General features: G+C 44.1%; 1 protein-coding gene across 2 annotated transcripts in view; it reads right to left on the bottom strand.

Annotated features, from left to right (window-relative positions):
- Window positions 1-15,899, bottom strand: part of C1qtnf7 (C1q and TNF related 7) — a 100,213-nt gene extending 84,314 nt beyond the window's left edge. Inside the window, exon 1 of one of the 2 annotated variants that reach the window (XM_051164699.1) lies at window positions 15,634-15,899. Coding sequence is in view for 1 of the 2 variants with exons in the window: in XM_051164698.1 (XP_051020655.1) it covers window positions 15,323-15,335 (13 nt within the window). In the remaining variant the exon portion in view is untranslated. The other variant, XM_051164698.1, reaches the window with a different exon arrangement.
- Between the last annotated feature and the right edge of the window lie 3,830 nt (window positions 15,900-19,729).

Raw genomic sequence — 19,729 nt, 5'->3', positions numbered from 1 at the left:
ATGCAGCTATTTGGAGCTAATGTTATATATTTTTTAAATTAGGTTTAATTCTCTTCTAAGTTAATAGACCAGAAATCAAAATCCCATGGATCACAGACACCTGGAGGCATTAGCAGGAGACTGTGGCTAGCAAATGGACACTAATCAGTTTCCAGAGCCATCAAAGGCTGTGGAGACTGGGTTTCCTCAAGAGGAGATGGCCAAATGAGCTGGCACACATGATGCTTTGGCAGGCAGAAGTCAGCAAGGACCTCTTGTGCAGGGAGGAGGAAGGAGCAGATGGTGGAGATGAATGATGCTTCACGCAATCATTCCTAGCGAACCCTGACTGCCCAGAGCGGAGGGAGCGACATTTCCTGATTAGTGGCAGTTATGGGCAATTCCTATCCTGGCTGCTCCTCTGCCTTCAGCCTGGGCACGTGTGTCAATGAGAGCAAAGACCTCACACCCTCCTACTTCTCTTTGAAATGAGTTGCCCTTTCTTTGTTTCCAGGTTGTGAAAAGAACACACAGCCTTGCAGACATTGAAGCTGTGCGGTACATCCAGACTGTCAGGGTCAAGGACAGCGGGGCTTTCCAGGGTCATCATGACCCAGGCATGAGTCTTAGTTTGGTATCTTACTGACTGGTAGGCAATTCTTGTGTCTATGAGTCCTGTTTACTCATCTGAAAATTGTTTCTCATGTGTAAAATGGAAGATAGTCACTTCGTGGGATATTTGTGAGGGTAGGAGAGGTAATGAAGTGACACACTTGACCAATTCCACAAACAGCGATGAAAAAGAATTACACAATGAGATGGGAAGCAGGGGACCCATTTGGTCAAGTTCCTGCAATGAATCTACTGCATGAAAGCAAGCCACTCCTCACTATTTAAATAAGTTTGACTTGTAAACTAAACGTGATTCGTTTGGACTTATCCTGGCTCAGAAATGCTTAGGTCTTGCATATTTTAAAATTCAGTTACATTCTGAAACTGAACCATGTTTTTGCTGATTTCTCAAGCCCCATTCCCTCTTGTCCACCATGTTTGTTGAAGAATCAGGCTGTATTTGCTCTAGGCGTTTTGTAGCCTTCCTTTCACAGCTTGACTTCCCTTTCTTCAAAGTCCCTAGAAGGTTCTACAGGGGCTCAAGAATAATCCATGTCCTCAAATTGAGGGAGAGACACAGAGCCTTGGGAACTCAGCAGCTTTTCACGCCATTGGCTGTCATTTGCCCTAAAATGCTGGTTCTCCACATCTGATTGCGTTTAAAGTCACTGGGGGGTGGCAGGGCGGGGGAGGAGCTCTAAAAAGTTATGGATGCCTCAGTCCCACTGCCAGAGCTAGCTCTGATGTAATGGTTGTGGGTATAGCCTGCACTTTAAGGGCCTTTCAGAGGCTCTCTTAATATTAGCTAAAGTGAAGTCAGGATTGAGACATGCCTGGAATGCCCACATCCTTAAGTTACATGGCATTGTCACAGGCTTGCTCCTCTTGCTAGGCATGTTGGAACTTCCCTCAGGACCTCACCTAAGTCACTCTCAGAATATTGCCTTGTGTAGAAAGTGGTGAAGATTTTATTTATTCCACTTTACACCTGGAATTGTTGCCATGAAATCTACATAGGTTGTGATTCATTAGGCTCATTAAATGTGTGTCTACACTCCAGGCTTTAGAAGGAGAAGAAAGAAGGAAGAGGGGAAAAAAGGAAAGTTGAAAAAGAAGGAAGGAAGAAGGAAGGGAAGAGAACCCAATGTTCCATAATTCAGTCATCACCTGCTTGCTAATGCTTTGTCTTCCAGTTCATTCCCAGTGGTGAAGACAGGATTGTAATAATAGCTGTGATTTATTTACACAACACTGTACTATTTCACTGAAACCCTGTTACAATGGTTTCTGGCTGGACTGGGTGTTTACAGGTCATTGGCATCTTAAAGAGTCAAAGAAGCACACACAAGTAGCACAGTATGGAGGGGTCTCATTCTGAACCAACAGCAAGAGAGCTTTAAGCACAGATATTTACTCAAAGCCTCTGGTTACTGTCAGGGGTTTCTTTGTGTGGCTCCAGGAGGAAGACTTAGTTGCTAAAAAAAAGAGTATGGGTGATTTCCTTTTTGATTGACAGGTTTGAATTATGTAAGCCATTGGACATGTCTTTGCTATGATGCATCTGAATTTAATCGTGTGTAATTATGCATATGTAATCATATGCCGATTATGCATAGGCGTAAGATGGTAAATAGGTTTTTTCCCCCTAAACGTTTACTTTGAGGATAGAAATTTCCTTCCTGCACATGCAGCCTAAACCAGTCTAGGCTGGATTGGCCCACTGCCATTAGTGTCAGGGTATGTTTTGGCCACAAAAGGAATTTTCCTAAGTGTTGCTAGGGGGCTCTAGGTTGACATGATTAGATTGCTTTGAAGAACAGAGGCATGTGGCTCAGTGCAGGTGGTGTCCAGGTAGCTAGGACGTTGTTAGGAGAATGATGTGTATGTAGCTTAAACCAAGCAGGAGGCTGGCCTGCTAGTTAGCCCTATGCTTGCCTACTTCATCTATATAGTGAGACTAATGGATGCCCCGCCTTTAATTTTTACAAAGAGATGCAGATGAAAAATTAATTGACCAATGATACCAGCTAAAAGAAAAACGAAAGACCTGAACTCACCCCTAGAACCAGCCTTCTTCGCCTTGCTGGCTTTTGGATATAATAGCAAGGCATTAGCAATAAAGCTTGGAGGTCTCACTGGAATGAGATATTTAACCTGAAATGGCTTGCAGAGGGAGGGTGATGGGCAAGAGGCAAGGAAGGGTGAAGCACTGAGTGGCTTTGGAGGAAAATGAAAAAAGAGTTCAGAAGAACTGTCATTCCTTCCTTTTTCTATCCGACTTTTTCCTCCTTAAGCCATGCCCCACAGCTGGAACCTGCATCCAGGCAGGAAGCCGATTAACCAAGAGTTAGAGGTCTCCTTTCACAACACTATAGCAACAGCATCGACATACGTCATTGCCTTCATCAGCAGCCTTGTGCTTACCATATAGAGCGACCTTCTAAAGGACGTGAATGAGGCTTTAACACCACGAAGCTCTGGATGCTCAGCAAGAGATTAATGGATTGCTGAAAACAAAATGGAGATATGGGGAATAATATGTGCTCCAAAAGCATGGCTGGGTCAAGGCAAAAAGAGAACTCATTTCCTCTCCTTTGGCCCTTCACCTTCCATGCACCAGAGAATACACGGGTCTAAAAATTCTCTGGTTTGGCTGCCAGGAAGCAAAATTTCATGCTCAGTCATTCTAACTAGACTGATTCTTTCGGGTCACATATTTTATTTCTCTTCCTTTTCATGGCTCTGCTTTTGTGTTTCCATTTCAATTGTTTATTTTGCATATTTCTTTCCCTTTGTCTAAAATCACATATAAAAGCACCAAACCCCTGGCATGTATGGAATTTTTTGCTGAAGCCTGTACAGTTATCTAAGGACATAGAAATGGCAGGAGATAGACACACAAATGAAAATGAAGACTTCAGACTTCAGACCAGGGGGCGTGTATGGAGAAGGTGCCTGGAAGAGTGGACTTGGCGAGAGAGGAACGGGAACAACTAAAGAATGTGTGATGACAAGAGGGGCAAACAGAGAGCAGGAAATGAAAGACAGGCATGGCTCAAGCGAGCAGAGCAGGAAGACAATGACGGCCGAGGCAGCTGTCTGAGACAAGGGCCTGGTTAAGGACTAGAAAAGAGGGACAAGAAGGGGAGGTTGAGTCACTGCAGAGGAACTAAGGGGTATGGAGACTGAAGTTGCCAAGAGTAGATGACTCAATTATCATTGTCTACTTCCCTGCCTACCTTTTTTTGGGGGGGAGGGACTGGGCAGAGAAAGATATTTTGTGTGTACCCCCTCTGAGTCTCATGACCAAAGATGTGAGGATACTAGATGTATCAGCTGACAAGTTATCTATCTACTGACTGTCATGAGGCTTTGGGTGCACAGGGCAGATGTATAGTGTGAGTCATACAGTGGTGTGGAGGGATATGAAGAGGGTTTGCAGCCCATTGAGTGCCCTGTGGGGTGAGTGTTGGCAGCAACGTGTGTGCTGCTGGGAGCATCTGAGTGTGTGTGTTTGTGTTTGTGTGTGTGTGTGTGTGTGTGTGTGTGTGTGTGTGTGTGAGAGAGAGAGAGAGAGAGAGAGAGAGAGAGAGAGAGAGAGAGAGAGAGAGAGAGAGAGAGAGAGAGAGAGAGAGAGAGAGAGAGAGAAATCGGGACACGGTGCTGAAAGGCAAGTGGTCTTGAGATTTCTCACATAGCAGTAAAATAGAATTTTAAAATATTTTAATATAATAGTGAGTTGGACAATATGAAAGTGCTGTTTCTGTAGGTCAAACACACCAGAAGTATTGTATATGCATGTGCGTGTGTGCATATATGTGTTTGCATGTGTGTGTGTGTATGTGTGTGTGTGTGTGTGTGTAGGGCCAGAAGACAAGCAGCATGATGTGAGTGTTGTGTTGTTCCTCAGGAGCTAGTCATCTTGGGTTTTGAAGGAGAGTGTCCCTTTGGCCTAAAGCTCACTCACCTATTAGAGGAGGCTGGCATGCCAGTGAGCCCCAAGGATTTGTTCTAATGGCCTTTGCAGGCCTAGGTTTATAAGCACAAGCTACTATGTCTTCTTTTTTTTTTTTCCCCTGTGAGTTGTGGAGTTGGACTCAAGTTCTTATGCCTGTTCATGAAGCATTTTGCTGAAAAAGCCACTGGATTTCATTAAGAAAGCTAGAAATAAAAGGTGGCATTAAAAAATCTGAGTATCTGGTGCTGCGAGGCCTTATTTCCCTTGGAACCATCCCCAAAGCACATGGGACCTGCCTGCTTCGGCAGAAGCATATAGCCTTGCCTGCTCCAGGTCCCGCCTGTACACATGCACATGTGTGGGGCTCCTGCTTACTCCTGCAGGTATATGACTGTGGCTGCTGACTCAGTGTGTTCCCCAGAAATGTCCTGGTGTCCTACTGATGGGGCATTTTTGAGAAATGGTTATACTTTCATTCATGGACAGAAGCACCAGGGAAGGAGTGCTGAATCATATATGCAAATAGCTAGCACGAATCATCCTAAAGTAGACATCCATAGGCCATATTCTCTACGGAGATGACAGTCTAAAACCAAGTGGATGTCCAAAACCTCACATAGTACTGACCTCTGTTTATTATGGGTTTTTAGAACTATATATGCATATCTATGATAATGCTTAATTTATGCATTAGGTACGACAAGAAGTTGACAGCGTTGTTAATAATAATCAACAGTGCTAAACAATTAAACTGTAATAAATGTTTGCACTCTGGGATCAGTACTAAGTAAAATAGGGTTATTTGAAGGTGTACACTGTGTAGTCAGAACAACTCAATTTGATCCCTGGAAAGGCTGTTAAGTGGTGAGTAGTGTATACAGAATGGATACTCTGCACAAAGTACTAATCTGTGTCCCAGGAAGGAGAATGTGGGATGCTGTGAGGTTTTACCATTCTATTCTGAGTGGCCTTATAACTTAAAACTTGGATGGCTGCTGAGTGCCGCTGATCTACAGTGAAATTGAAGAAAGTGAGACATGTATAAAAGACATGACATAATGAAAACAAGCCAAGGCGAGCCAGCCTGGAATGTGCTTGTCATTTTGCCCTCACAGCGTCATGGAAACATGCTCAGCTTGGCTGTAATCATCTTCCTTGACATGTTTACACTCTCACACAAGTCTCTTCCCTGTGTCCCTGGGGTGCTGGTGTTCCTCTCTCTTGTATTTTGTTTGTGTTCATTAAATTAGGTGTTAATTTGTTCAGAGAGAGGAAATCTACCATAGTGAAGGGGCCAAGAGGAAGTTATCAAGCTGTCTGGCAATACCTCACTTGTGGTTCACCTGCCAGCCTACACGATTGTCCTTTCACAGTGTATTAGTACATCAGGGCTGAGGGTGCCATACAAAAAAGATGCTAATTCCAGGGTCTTGATTTATGATTAAATTTAGTTAACTAAGAAAAGGAAAAAAAAGCTTAAATATGGGTGAAAACAAGCTTTGTTAGAACCATTTTAAGAGAAACAACATTTTAGTTGTTGTTGTTTTAACTAATGGGCTAAGTTAGCTCTTTCTTGTTAACTCAAGATTTGGGTTAACATTTCGTTCTTTGTTTTTTCAGGGCAAGTCTTCAAGTAGCCTCTTGGACATGGACTAGGTCTGTGGATTGGTGATTGATCTAAGGGGATCCAGAATCACCTGTGGGATAAGCCTCCAAGAACACCTGTGACGGATGATCTCGGTTAGGATCACTGAAGGCAGGAAAATTGACCAACTCTACAATTGGGCCCTATTCCCTGGACTTGGGTCCTGGACGGGAGAAAAGGGAGAAAACTAGTTGAGCATAAGCAACTGTTTCTCTCTCCTTCCTCAGTGCAGACACAACATGGGCCACAGCTTCAAGCTCCTGTTGCCCAGACTTCCCAGCCATGACTGAGGGGACTTGTGAGCTGTGAGAGGAAACAAACCCCTCCTCTCTGAAGTTGCTTCTGCCAGGAAACATGTGTTATAGTAACGGGAAAAGTAAAAAACTACGACAAGAGGTGTGAGGGTCATTTGGGACCTGGGGTCAAGCCTGGATTCTGTGTCAAGGGAGCATGAGCATACATTCCCAGCACAGGGAAATATTCTTCCCATAAACAGAATCCCGGAGAGTCGGGGAAAGGCAGGCAGAGGAAAGAGGTCTTTTTCCTACTACGTAGAAGGGCAGAATAAGGACAATGATGAGCCCTCAGTAATGGCCAGATTCTGATATAATGCAGAACTTTCTAGTGACCTGTGATGTTTCCCAGAAGGGGTGATTTTTATTAGGCATTAACACTGTGCTCCTGTTGGTACTGAAACTGAAAGTAAAGTGTATATCTTGGATGGAGTTTCAAAGCCCATTTGGATAGCATTCACTCTTGACCTCAGGGGCAGATGAAGAGCATACACACTGTGCATTAAACAAACTGGTATATAAATTGCTTCAAGAAACAAGAGTTTTTACATAACATCTCCAGATTGCATTGGAATTATATAAAGTTGCAGTTCTTTGGTAGGTGATAAGATGGCTCAATATAATTCATTAATGGAAAGGACTCAGATTCTTCGAACCTCTGTTAGTAAAGGGCTGTCTTAGGAACCGAGGGCTGGGTACACATGGGAGTGGGACTGAGGGAGGACAGTGGAAGGCATGAAGGTGACAAGGAGAGTGCTTGGGACAGATGCTCAAAGCTCCCATTTAAATACCCTTTGTACAACTATGACAGAAGACTAGGGACTGGACAAGTTATAAGTAACAAACATTAAGTTCTGAAGTGTGGAGAGTCTTGCATCTAAGAGCCCTTAGCTAAGAAGGGCCTTGATGGTGTGTTGCCTTGCTTAAAACAATATGGCATGAGCACGTACATGCAGTGGATCTCATCACAAGGAAACCCTGTGCAGAGGGCATCACCATACTCAGGACAGCAGAGTCCACATGACCTAATGCCTCCCATTAATCTCTGCCTCCTGTTACTGCTGCATGGAATCTCAGTCTTCACTATCTAACTTTGGGGAAACACATTGAAAACATAGCATCCCCTAAATTCGCACACAGAAACATGATATTTATTGTAGAAGAAAAAAGGAAGCAGCAATGATCCTGGAAGCTGACAGAATGTCTTGGTAAACAAGTTAATGCCAAACCAGGTTAATGTCCAACTAGAGTTTGGAGTGGAGTGAAATAGAAATTACTTCTTAAAGTAAATTACTTCTTGCGAAAAGAAATTAATGTGGAAAAAAAACCCCACAACATTCTAAAAAAAATGCTCCAATTTAAGGGAATAAGCTGTTTGGAGGATGTTGCCCATTAGCTAGCAAATAGTGTTTTAATGACTGCTCTTGATTTCTGTCTGAGACCATCTGGTAGCAATGTGTTTCAGGGCGACAGTACCAGCTCTGCTTTTGCATTGTTGGTAGGACGTGGAAGCTTGAAATTGCATCACTTTGATGCTTTTCTGTAAGCTGGCTATTCGTTAGTTAGAAGTCACTTTCTTCTCCTGAGCTACAGGCAAAAGGCAGAAGAATGGGCGAGATTTTGATCTCTTTTCTAACTGTGCATTGGATAACAGCCTTTATCATGTCACACTCTCTTCAGTAGGATTGGATAATTTATCTGCTATCCCACAGGTGAGCTGTGTAATGCAGGGTAATACCCTGTGAGCAGGGTAATACACCATTTTGGGTGCTTCATCCCATACCAGGTAGAAACTTTATAGTGACAGAAGATTTTCATTTAAAATGCATTTTAGCATCTGTGGAGCTGATCAGTGGATAAGAACACCGTTTTTCTAGAGGATCAAGGTTCCATTCATAGCAGCTCACAAGTGTCTGAAACTCCAATACCAGGGGGCCCAATGCCCTCTTCTGCTTCCTGAGGCATCAGGCGTATACCTACTGCACAGACATATATCCCAGCAAGCAAAAACATCTATACACATAAAGCAAAATAATAACATGTTTCATTTTAATTGGAGGTAGTTACTGAAGGATTAGCCAAGATCAGAGTTCTGCATCACTAAACAAACAAACAAACAAACAAACAAACCAAAACAAAAAAACAAAAAACCAAAAAAAAAAAAAAAAAGGGAATTTCTTCTGGGCAGAGTAGAGAGTAGGTAGATATTTTTTGAAACAGACATAACATGAATGCAAATAGCACCCTATGCCCTGGAGAGATGGCTCAGTTAGTAATGTGCCTGCCATGCAAACGCAAGGTCCTGCGTTCCACCTCTAGCACCCACCCAAGTTTAATAATCTGGAAATGATGCTGGTGAGCGTGGTGGCATGCCCTTGAAATGTCAATGCTGAAGAGATAGATCCTCGGGGCTTATTGACCTGCCAGTCTAGCCTACTTAGGCCAATGAGACCCTTTCTCAAAGGAAATAAAAAGTGGATGTCTCCTGAGGAACAACATCCAAGTTGTCCTCTGGCCTCCATATGCATATGCACATGTGCATCCATGTGCATGTTAAACACATAAATACATACATACACATACTGCCTAAAGGTCCTTAGACAAGTATCTCACCTTCCCTTAGCTAAAAACAAGGGTGATGTTGCCACAGTGTGTGTGCAGTGCTGGCTATGTAGCAGGCACTTAAGAAAAGGACCCTATTAGTGTGAACATAGTAAATACTTCCTTTGGTGGAAGCTTATAACTTTGAAGGATTTTTGTTCTATTATCTAGTGGGGTGTGCGTTTCTTGGGCGATCACGTCCTGAAATGTTCACTTGTGTTCTGTTCCCCATCTCCACCTTAGCCTTTCAAGGATATTGCCAGACGCTTTGTGCTTCCTTGTGTCAAGGAAGAAAAGTCTGCATTTCTTTTTTTTCCAGAGCGTTCCGCCTCACAAGGACAACACCAAACAGCATTCCAGACTGCACAGGGAAAAAGCCCGTGAGGCTCCGGCCCTGTACAGAGAACTATAGGCAAGGCAACTGGGTAAAGGTAGAAGCAGGAGAGGTGGTCCTCCACAAGAGAAGAGCATGGCAATTAGCTGTCCAGTGCCAAATGGTCACCCCGATGACACACATACAAGTAATAACATAATATAGACCCAACAGGTAATATTTAGGAATACATGTATAGGTTAGGTCCTGCTGCACAGCGTGGCTGGATTGGCTTTTGCTTTTGCTCTCCCAGAGATTCACTATGTAAACCAGACATGTTGTTTCTAGGGTCTCTCTCTCTCTCTCTCTCTCTCTCTCTCTCTCTCTCTCTCTCTCTTTATCTCTCTCCCCCCTCCTTCCCTTCCCCCACCTTCCCTTCCCCCTCCTATGCCGCTTCTAATAAACCTGCATTTGTATATTATAGCTTCTTCGCCAATTACCTCATCCTGCTTATCAGATCAACCAGTATATACAAATACATGTACGTGTGCAGTAACACTTAATGAAAAAAGAGGCCATGAATTTGAAAGAGTGGGGAGGGGCACGTGGGAGGGCATGGAGGGAGGAAAGAGAAAAGAAGATGTCATTACATCACAAAGTAAAATATAAAGGTAGACATGAAGGGGGGAAGTGAAGGGGTTTGATAAACGGTTTTCCCAGACCTGGCCAACTTGGCTTGAAGAGCTTGTGAGACATCGGTGTGGCTATCCTGTATGGTTTGTCATGTCTCAGAGGCCAGGGTTGACTAGTCATGCTCACATACTAGGCTTCCTCATTCTTTTCAGTGATTCACAGTCCCCAGCTAAGGTTTGGGAGTGTGATCCAAAGGCCTGAAGGGCCATCAGTCAGGCAGAGCTGGTGTAACTGGAGCGAAGGAGGTTCTCCTGAGAGCATTGCCTGAACCTGGTGCTGTGGACACTCCAGCAGGCAGCACCAAGGATTTCTGAAGCTCAGGGCCCCACTGTGGGTGTGGATTCGTGGAATCAGATTTCAGTTGAATTAAAGACAGAACAAGAATGTGACATTCCTTGCAGACCCTCTTCCTGTAGATTAAGGTGCTGGCCCACCCGGTTTGTAAGGCATTGGGGATCAAGAGAAATTAGTCCTTGATCTCTGAGTGCTATCACCTGGGGCTTTGCAGAGGCTCTTCAAACAATGCCTGCAGGTAATGTTATTCAAAAAACCCTGAGAATGCTGTAAAACCAGTTAGAGCCCTCACACAGGAGAATTTATTTTTGCAAAAGGCAGACAGCCAGGAAGAGGGACTTTAGTCCTGCTCCCCCACCCCGGAAGGAATATATTAAAACCAGCACCCCACCCCCACCCCTGTTATTGCATGCCAATGCCATTATTATGTAATAGCTATAGCTGCAAACTCATAAAACTTTTGTAGATCCAAAGGTTGTTTTGGAAATGTGCCTGCTTGATACAGAGGTGAAAGTCTGGAACCCAGTGATCCAACAGGGAATTGTATAGCTAATGACTTCCATAAAAGTACTTAGAATGTTGTTGTCATGAGTGTGGCAGGGAGGGCTTTCCGAGGGCCAGCCCCTCCCCCTCTTCTCTTTCTTGGGCCAGCCCCTCCCTCGCTTTACCTAGCTCCAGCGTCCTGGACTGGAGGAGGCCCACAGCCAGTGTGAGTCTCTGAGCCCTCAGTGTCGCTGTGTCAAAGGCCATGTGCTGGTCTGGGTCTGGGTTCTGTAGTCTGGGCCTAGTACACCCTTCTCTGCTTATCTTCTGCAAGAGCTTCCAGGCCTGATGACTCGCCTGGATAAATTTAGCACTCAGAGGAAGGATAGCAGGCCACCAAGAGGAGACCTGATACCCTATGAGCATATACAGGGGGAGGAGATCCCCCTCAGTCACAATCATGGATGAGAGGAGTAAGGGAAAAATGGAAGGGAGGGAGGAATGGGAGGATGCAAGGGATGGGATAACAAATGAGATGTAATATGAATAAATTAATAAAATAGAAAAATCTAGCTTTCTAACAAAGTTTTCTCTCTCATCTCACATGTTACTTTCTTGTTTACAAACATTTAATCATTATTCCGTGAAAAAAAAAAATCCAAACCTTAAGTTCTATCATTCAAGGCTTTCTGTGGTGGAAATCTAGTGTCTGCAGCTCATCCTCCCCTGTGCTCTGCTCTTTGTGGCTGCACTTCATTCTGTCAGGGCCGCCCTCCTGCCACTCCTCAGCTCTCTCCCTACTCTGTTAGTAGTGTCCTCTCTGCATGGAATGTCCCACCCACCGGTCCTCAAGGGTCCTTTCAGGATCATATTACATGTTACCTAACTTGAAGAATCTTTCCTGGCAGATGTACTTAGTTTGAGACTCCCCTTTAGCACTTAGGCTCTGAAGGATTAGTTTTTCTGAGTTTCTCATGTGTGGAACACCTGAGGGGTATAAGTTACACACGGGCTAGTCAAGTGTGTAGGATTGAGCAGACTCCTCTGTACTTACTTACATTCCAGACATCCAGGAACGTGGCTGGCTGGCTGGCTATTTTGATTATCAGAGTTTTCTCTTTTTGAAGTTTCATGTACTTGCAATCTCTCTTACATTGCATGTTATAATGATTGAATTTTGTTTTGTTTTGTTTTGTTTGTTTGTTTGTTTGTTTTGCTCTGTAGTACACATCTTATCCTCTCTGTTTAGTTGGGAAGTCCCTGGGACATAAGGGTTTTGGTTAACTTAGCAAGGGCACAGTTGTGTCCTCGGCCAATAGGTCGAGACTGACTTTTCCAGTGTTTATTCACTGACAGCATTTTTATTTTCCATCTAACACCTGCAATTGGACTTTATAAGTCAGTTTTCTTGGACACAAGACTCTCGGTTGGGCTTCTGAAGAGGGCAGTCTGTGAAGTGGGCCAGTGAGAACTGGTACATTTCTGTGGAGTCTTGGGTAAGCCTCATGCAATGTAAGGACACGTGTTCTCAGCTCACTGGTTTTTCAACATGCTTTCATGCTTTTTCTTTCTTCTTCTTCTTTTTTTTAAAGTTTCTTGGTCTAATGACTTTGGAAAACACTAGATGTTAATGATCCCACCCACGGAGAGCCAAAGAACACGTTACCAGCTATGTTTCCCGGGACGGGGTCCTACAGCAAAAGCAACTGCGAGTTGCTGATGATAGCTGTCCTGCCAGGCACTCTGACACAGGCAGTCACATCCCCACGGCCATCCTCAGAATGCCCTCAGAAGATGGATACATTTGCTATTCTCGGCTAATAAGTGGAAAGCCTGATATTTCAACAGGACCAAGTTAGTACGACAGGATGAAAGCTGGGATTTGATGTTGGACATCTGTGAATTTGGAACCGTGTGCCCTGCTTCACTGTGGTACATAACAGTCCATATTTCCAAAGTTGCCTGAGCAAGCAATACATTGAACTAGCCTCTGGCTAACAGCCATAGTGCCAGCTGCCTTAGAACTCATTCTGAGAAGTAGATCTCCCCATCAGAGAGCTGCCGTGATCTTTAGCCTCTGTGCTAGGATGCACCACTTTGGCTTTCTCATGGTAAGGGGCTCAGTCTCCAAAGTCTAGTTCAAAGGCTCCTCTCTAGGAATCTCTCTTTGACCCAAGCGGACTGTTGAACTAGGCATTTCTTGGCATTTTCATGTTGTCTGCACCGCTGCTCATGTTAAGATTGCTTTTAAAGCACGTTGCTGAAATGTCTGGCACACAGTGGGCCCTCCAGAAAGACCGTTGAAGAAGATGGAGTTCCTTCTCCCCCCCCACCCCCCACCCCCCATTTGGCCTTTTATCCCTTAGCCTAGCTTGCTAAGTCTGGACTTTTGAGGCTGATTCTGTATCTGTCCAACTTTGCTAAGTCTGGTTCACACCAAAGCTGGTCAGACAGGTAGCTAGTGTCCCCCTGGCAGTTCAATAGTTAACATTCTCCTCCTCCAGTTCCTGGAACAGGCTGCTTCTCTCTCCCAGACTCCGTAGCAGGAACACAATTAGGTCACCTTGGGTCTCTCTCAACAAGACCCTTTTGGAGACAACCCTGACCGGTTGCTTCCAAGGCATGTCCATGTTTCATCACAGAGCCCCCGTGACTGAGCCTCAGATGAGTCAGCTGGCTTGGCGATTTTTATTAGCAACCCCGATTGCCTTTGTTTTTATCTTCATGGGGTGTGCGTCGGGGGTGGGGGTACGCTTCTTGGGCTCCTGGGTGGGGTCTGGCAAGTTTGGCTTCCAGAAATACCGCCAGCCTCTGCCGGAGCCCGTGATGGGAAGCCACGTCATGCCATACTGCGCGTTTTTAGGCCACACCCATCCCCAGGGCCCACTCAGGCGCCATGCAAGCCCAGCCGTGCAGCTCTCTGAGCTGCCTGCAATGAGGTCATGGGTGGGGTACTGGAGACCCCCTCCAGATAGGGTGGGGGCTTCCTCGACTGTCCAGGCGTGGGCCGGAAGAACTGGGAGAGAGGCTGTGGTGATCGTTTTGCCTTCCTGACCCTGCTCCCTCCGTAGCGGTCTGTAGGCTAGGGTGGGTAGAATAGAAGAAGAAAAAAAAAGCCCGCAAGAAATGGAAGGGAGAGAGGTCTGTGAACTAGCCGTTGTGGACTACTTACTCCACTAGCAATTATGGGTGGAGGGAGGTAGCTAACAGAAGGTGTCTCTTTACTATCTCGCAAGCAACCAATAGAGTCACCTCTTCGCTTTTATACAGTAATGCCTTTAGTCTGACCTTAATCACTGAGATCTCAAGGCAAGGGAAGCCGCAAGCAATCATCATTATGTAACTAGACTTTGTTGCAGAAGGAAAAAAATAAGAAGACGGTAAAGTTCTTTCTTAGCGACTGTATCGCATTCCTCTGAGGCCTAACTGCCTTGATTGCCAGTGTTTCTACACAAGTGGGCCTTGTAGACAGAGGTCGCTTCCATGCCCCAACCACCTCGGCTCAATGAAAACCACAGTTCTTTAACCTCTGCCTGAGAGCACATGCATATGCGTGCGCATGGAGCAGCGAATGCAGGGCTCTGCTAAAAAGTTTAGCCTGCAAGATCCATCTTCTGATTTCAGTGAATATGTGGGGATTGTTTTTTCACCCGGAATTCTGCCTTGGAAAAATAGGAACTTGCCGATAAAAGAGTTTCTCCAGGAAATAGAAAGATGCATAGACTGTTCACATATCCCTCCACCCAAGACGCTTCTCAGATGACCAATGCACAGAAACCAAACCAAACCAAACGGAGAGCTATCTAAAGGCACAATTGACAAGTCAGTCACCGTGCTCACATAAGGACATCCTCGGGCGACTTTGACCTAAATTAAATATGTCATGTTTAACTGTTTTTTCCCCTTCCAGGGTGATAAAATTAATATCAGTAACATCTTTCTAGGTTCTTATAGGAAAGAGTCAAATGGTTTACTTAACTGTAAAAAAACATTCCATAAAACAATAAGTCACAATAACCAAGACTGAGAGACATTTTAGGATGTTACGACAATCTATGAGAAAGTTTTCTGAGCTCTAAGACGCTCAGCTCTGACAGTCGAGTTTCGTAGAAAAAGATACTGAGATCTTGAGCATACAACAGCCCACCTCCCACTGAATGGTCTGTGCTCAAAGACTGGGGGTTTTAGAGACGCCTCTGACCTTTTCTAAGAGACACAGCATTTCCATACATAGACATTTGCTACATCAAGGGGAAAAGAGAGCAGGGGAGACACCGCTGCCGACTCTCCAACCTCTGATTTATCATTTGTTGACATTGTACCCACACGTACCCCCATCTCCTTACAAGTAGCTGTCTGTGGGTCCTCCTGCAAATATTTTGATAAAGTCCAAACAGGAGGTGGGGGGTGGGGAGGAAGAGAACGGCTGGAGTGAAAAAACGGTAGCTTACCTTTCCTGGGCATTGCTGGGTTCAGACTTCTTCCCCAAACATGAGACTTCCTTGCTTTGGTTCTCCCATGAATTTAGAAACCATTAAAAATTATTCAGAGCAGAAATGTGTTTACTATTCAAGCTGCTTCACAACGATGCAGAGAAGCATCTTGATGAAAAGTAAAGGATGTGTGCGAAGCTCGGAGCTCATGCTGTCGTACAAAGTCCTGCAACCGTCTTTCTCAGTTTAAACAACCTCCCACTCCTTCTCCCAGGCACTTGCCAACTTCTATAATTTAAAGCAACTGCGATCCTTCCCATAATACTCACATTTCAAAGAGTCTACTATATACACTCGTTAGGAATGAGGAGGAGTGGGCAAGGTCCTTCTGCAAACCCCAGACGAAGGCAGATGCAAAGCAAGGGTCTCAGGTATCTGGAGGATTTTCCGCCCTCTGCAGCCATCGCTGTTTGCACTCTGTGGATTCGAGTCCCTGTAGCCTTTTAAAGTGGTATCTGGATGTCGACAGGCATCCTTTCCCTGAAGAAACAAAAGCACCCAGGACAGCTTACCCTGCCACTCGGGAAAGGGGCTAAACCAGTGGAATCATGTCCACACATCACTTTTGTTAACAGGACTGTTTCTTTTTGACTTGTCCTTAATTTATCACCAATGTTTTTGTGAAACAGGGAAAGACTTAAGATGATGCTATTTGCATTGGTCTTGCTTAAGCATTATTCCACACGTGCATCATAAATCCAGGAAGGGCACACACTTTGCAAATTATGTCTATGGAACTGAATAAATCTTTTGATATTTTAGCTTGTAGTCAGAATAAATCTTCTGGGATTTTAATTTAATATTGTACATTTCACTATCCGTTTCTTCCCAATGTCTCACACACACACACACACACACACACAACACACACACACACACACACGTGATTTAAATTATAGCCAACTTTTAAAACATGGTTTAAATGTTGATTTAAAAGTATTTTATGGTATATATCGAAATATGTCTTGCCGAGTGCCTGCTAACCTGTGCTCAGTAAATACTGAATAGAGTAATGCTTATGTTTACATCAATCAACAGCTTGTGTCAATTTTAATTTACATACACAATCCCCTTCAAATTGATCAATATGTCATTATTTGTGTAGAAATCAGCATAGGACAATGTATCAATTCGACAAACTTAATGAATAGCTGTGCAGCAAAATTCCCTCAACGAATAGAAAGCATCAGTTAGGCAAATAAACCGTTCAAGAGTGAGCAGAGACATCGACATGGACACATTCCAGTAAGATGCTCACTGCACAGACGTCTGTAAACAAGTTCTGTGATAGAACCTTCAAAGGATATTGACTCCTCCTTGTATTTTAGAGTTCTATCAAGTAACTCTTACACAATATGTAGCATGTAAAGTACTTTATAGTAAATAAATAAGAAGTAGAAGTAGAAATGACCCAAGCCTACAGAGAAGTGAACAGTCTTTATGTTTTCTATACTGAGAATCAGAGGAATAATGGGGTCCCTTTTGCTCCCATTTCTGCAGTGGGGTGATCCCTAGGCACGAGGATACCGTTCAGTGGAGAACTGGACTCACATGCTGGAGTCACGTCCCCTGTAATCCTGAACCTGTTGCTTTATTTTAAAAAATGTATTTATGAAAATGTAAATACAAATATGTCAAAACAGTGTTTTTGCATATATGCGTACCATAAAGTATTTATTTGATAAATATTAACTCGGTGCCTTTCTATGTAGTAGGAATTTAGTAAGTCATCTTACGATGTTCACCACAGAAGCTAGCATGGCCATCCCGACCAATGCCAAAAAAGGTGATAGACACAGATGCTGCTATATCCAAACTCCTGACTCAGGGGCAATAGATGGCAACAGATGAGTATGGGAGATTGGATACAGGGATGAAAAGGCAATGGTCCATGTCTTAAAGTGACAAAACTTTTGGTGATCTTGATAAGATCAGTAACTTGGAAGGCAGTGTATGGTAAATAACCTTTTAATTCTAGGGGAAAGGGATGGGAATAGACACACGTTGTGTGGCCAGCCACTGCTAGCTGCAGTTGGCAAGGTGTTTTGAGAATGAGAGCATGCCTGGAAAGTTATAAACCCCAATGAAAAGGGGAAAGGGAAGAGTGCGAGGGAATACACATTCTATAGTTTAAAGGATCCCACCAATATCTTGATGGGTTAAAGTGCAAAATCCTATGCTACCAAATTGTATTTCTGGCAATTCTGTAAGTCTATACTCAGAATGTCTTTCAAGCCTGAGAATGGTTTCTTCTACGGGAAGGATGTGAAATGCAGGCTTATGTGAAGGCACACTCCCCAATACTTACCTCTCTGGCCAAGAGAAAAGCTAGGGGGCTACCAAAAGGAGGTGATGACAGCAGCAGAGAGCGATGGACATATGGCTTTTCCTGTGGGCAGTTTCAAGACTCTTTTTGCACCATGCCTGGGTATCAGTAACTGCTGCCTCTGATTTCACCCTTTTGTGAATGAGAATTTTTATAGTGATTGTTTTATTGCAGGTGTGTGTGTGTGTGTGTGTGTGTGTGTGTGTGTGTGTGTGTGTGTGAGAGAGAGAGAGAGAGAGAGAGAGAGAGAGACAGACAGAGAGAGACAGACAGACAGACAGATAGACAGACAGATAGACAGACAAAGAGATACAGAGAGAGATACAGCAAGAGAGACACAGAGAGACCAAGAGACCAAGAGACAAAGACAGACAGAGACAGAGAGATAGAGAGATAGAGAGACAAAGAGGTGAGGAAGAATTTGTCAGTTTTATCTATAGAATTCTGTTTAAGTTTCCAGATTGCTAGAATAAGACATGGACAAAACTAGATGTGTGGGGATAATTTGACATGTAGGAAGTAAGGCCTTTGATCTGAATGTAGTGATCAGATGGAATTATAAGCATACTTAATATATACATCTTGATGAGTTTGGAGGAAAATACAGAACTCTGAAACGCTCACCACAATTTCCATAACAACATAATAAATAAGCATCTTTTCCAAAATTTTTCTCTTGTCTAATTTATCATCTATTATCTACCTATTATGTCTATTTACTTATATTTATTTGTTATGTCTATCATCTATCTATCTGTAATATCATCCGCTCATTTCATTCTCTCAACAGTCCTGTGAGACAAATACTAATATGGATGCGCTTCTGTGGATGGACAGCTTGAAGCACAGAGAGGGTAAGCAACTAGCTCATGGTCATAGAGCTAGGAAGAAGCCAGTCTTCAATTTGCACACAGACTGTCTGACAAGCGCAGAGTAACTTCGCAGGGCATCCATTTTCCCTTAGCCGAATTGCGGGCAGATATTTGTGATAAGTTCTGGTTTCTACGAACGTTTCTCTAAAACCCAGCATGTTATTTTTACTTGGAAAGCAGGACTGCCCCTCTTTGAATGTGATTATAACGTTCAGACATTTTTTCATGTGTTTGAGCTGTCGCAGTTAACTTTGATTACCCTCGGCTCTCACGCTACAGCCAGCCACGTTTCAAATTATATCTTGAGACCCAGGTGGCTTTACCTGAATTCTCTAACAAATCTCTGCCAAGTTCCATCAATTACACACAGACATGAAGGAAGAGGCTAGGAGGAGGCAGAAATCATGCCAGGAAAACCCATCTACCCTTGGGAAGATGATGTGAAGTTTAGAGATCGGAGACGAACTACAGGGTCTGTGTTTAGAGTGGTGGAGAAAGACATGACCAGTCCCAGTGTCAAGGTGAAGGTACTCGGGTCGTGTGGCCCCTCTTCCATGTCCGACTTTACACAGATCCTTGTGTAATGCTTGCGGCTCTTGGGCACTGAGGACACAGTGGGGCCAGTCATTTCTGGTGTTTGCAGACTTGCTCTCCGGTCATGCATGTTAATCTTAGTGAGTGCGGTGCTTTGGAATGACCAGGAAGGACTCATTTGCTAATTTTGTCCTCACAATAGTACTATGGGATGGTGGTGGGACCTTGAAGGGCAGAAGCCTCATTGACAGCTTTATGTTCCTGAGGGCATGTTCCCTGCCAAAAGAACTGTGGGATACAGACCAGCCTCTCTCACCTCAGTTCATAGCTACGAAGTGAATAGTTCTGCTGCTCCACACGTGCTTCCTGCCTTGCCAAGAGCCTTCCCCAAATTCTGCCAATCAGGCAGAACATGAAACTTCCCAAACTGCAACCCCCCCAAAACCTCTTCTTCTTTCTTCTTCTTCTTCTTCTTCTTCTCTTCTTCTTCTTCTTCTTCTTCTTCTTCTTCTTCTCTTCTTCTTCTTCTTCTCCTCCTCCTCCTCCTCCTCCTCCTCCTCCTCCTCCTCCCCCTCCTCCTCCTCCTCCTCTTCCTCCTCCTTCTCCTCCTCCTCCTTCTTCTTCTAAATAAGT

The sequence above is a fragment of the Acomys russatus genome, chromosome 22 (genome assembly GCF_903995435.1).
Source record: "Acomys russatus chromosome 22, mAcoRus1.1, whole genome shotgun sequence".
Taxonomy (NCBI): Eukaryota; Metazoa; Chordata; class Mammalia; order Rodentia; family Muridae; genus Acomys; species Acomys russatus.
The sequence above is the reverse complement of the archived record's forward strand: the minus strand, read 5'-3'. Positions and strand labels throughout refer to the sequence as shown.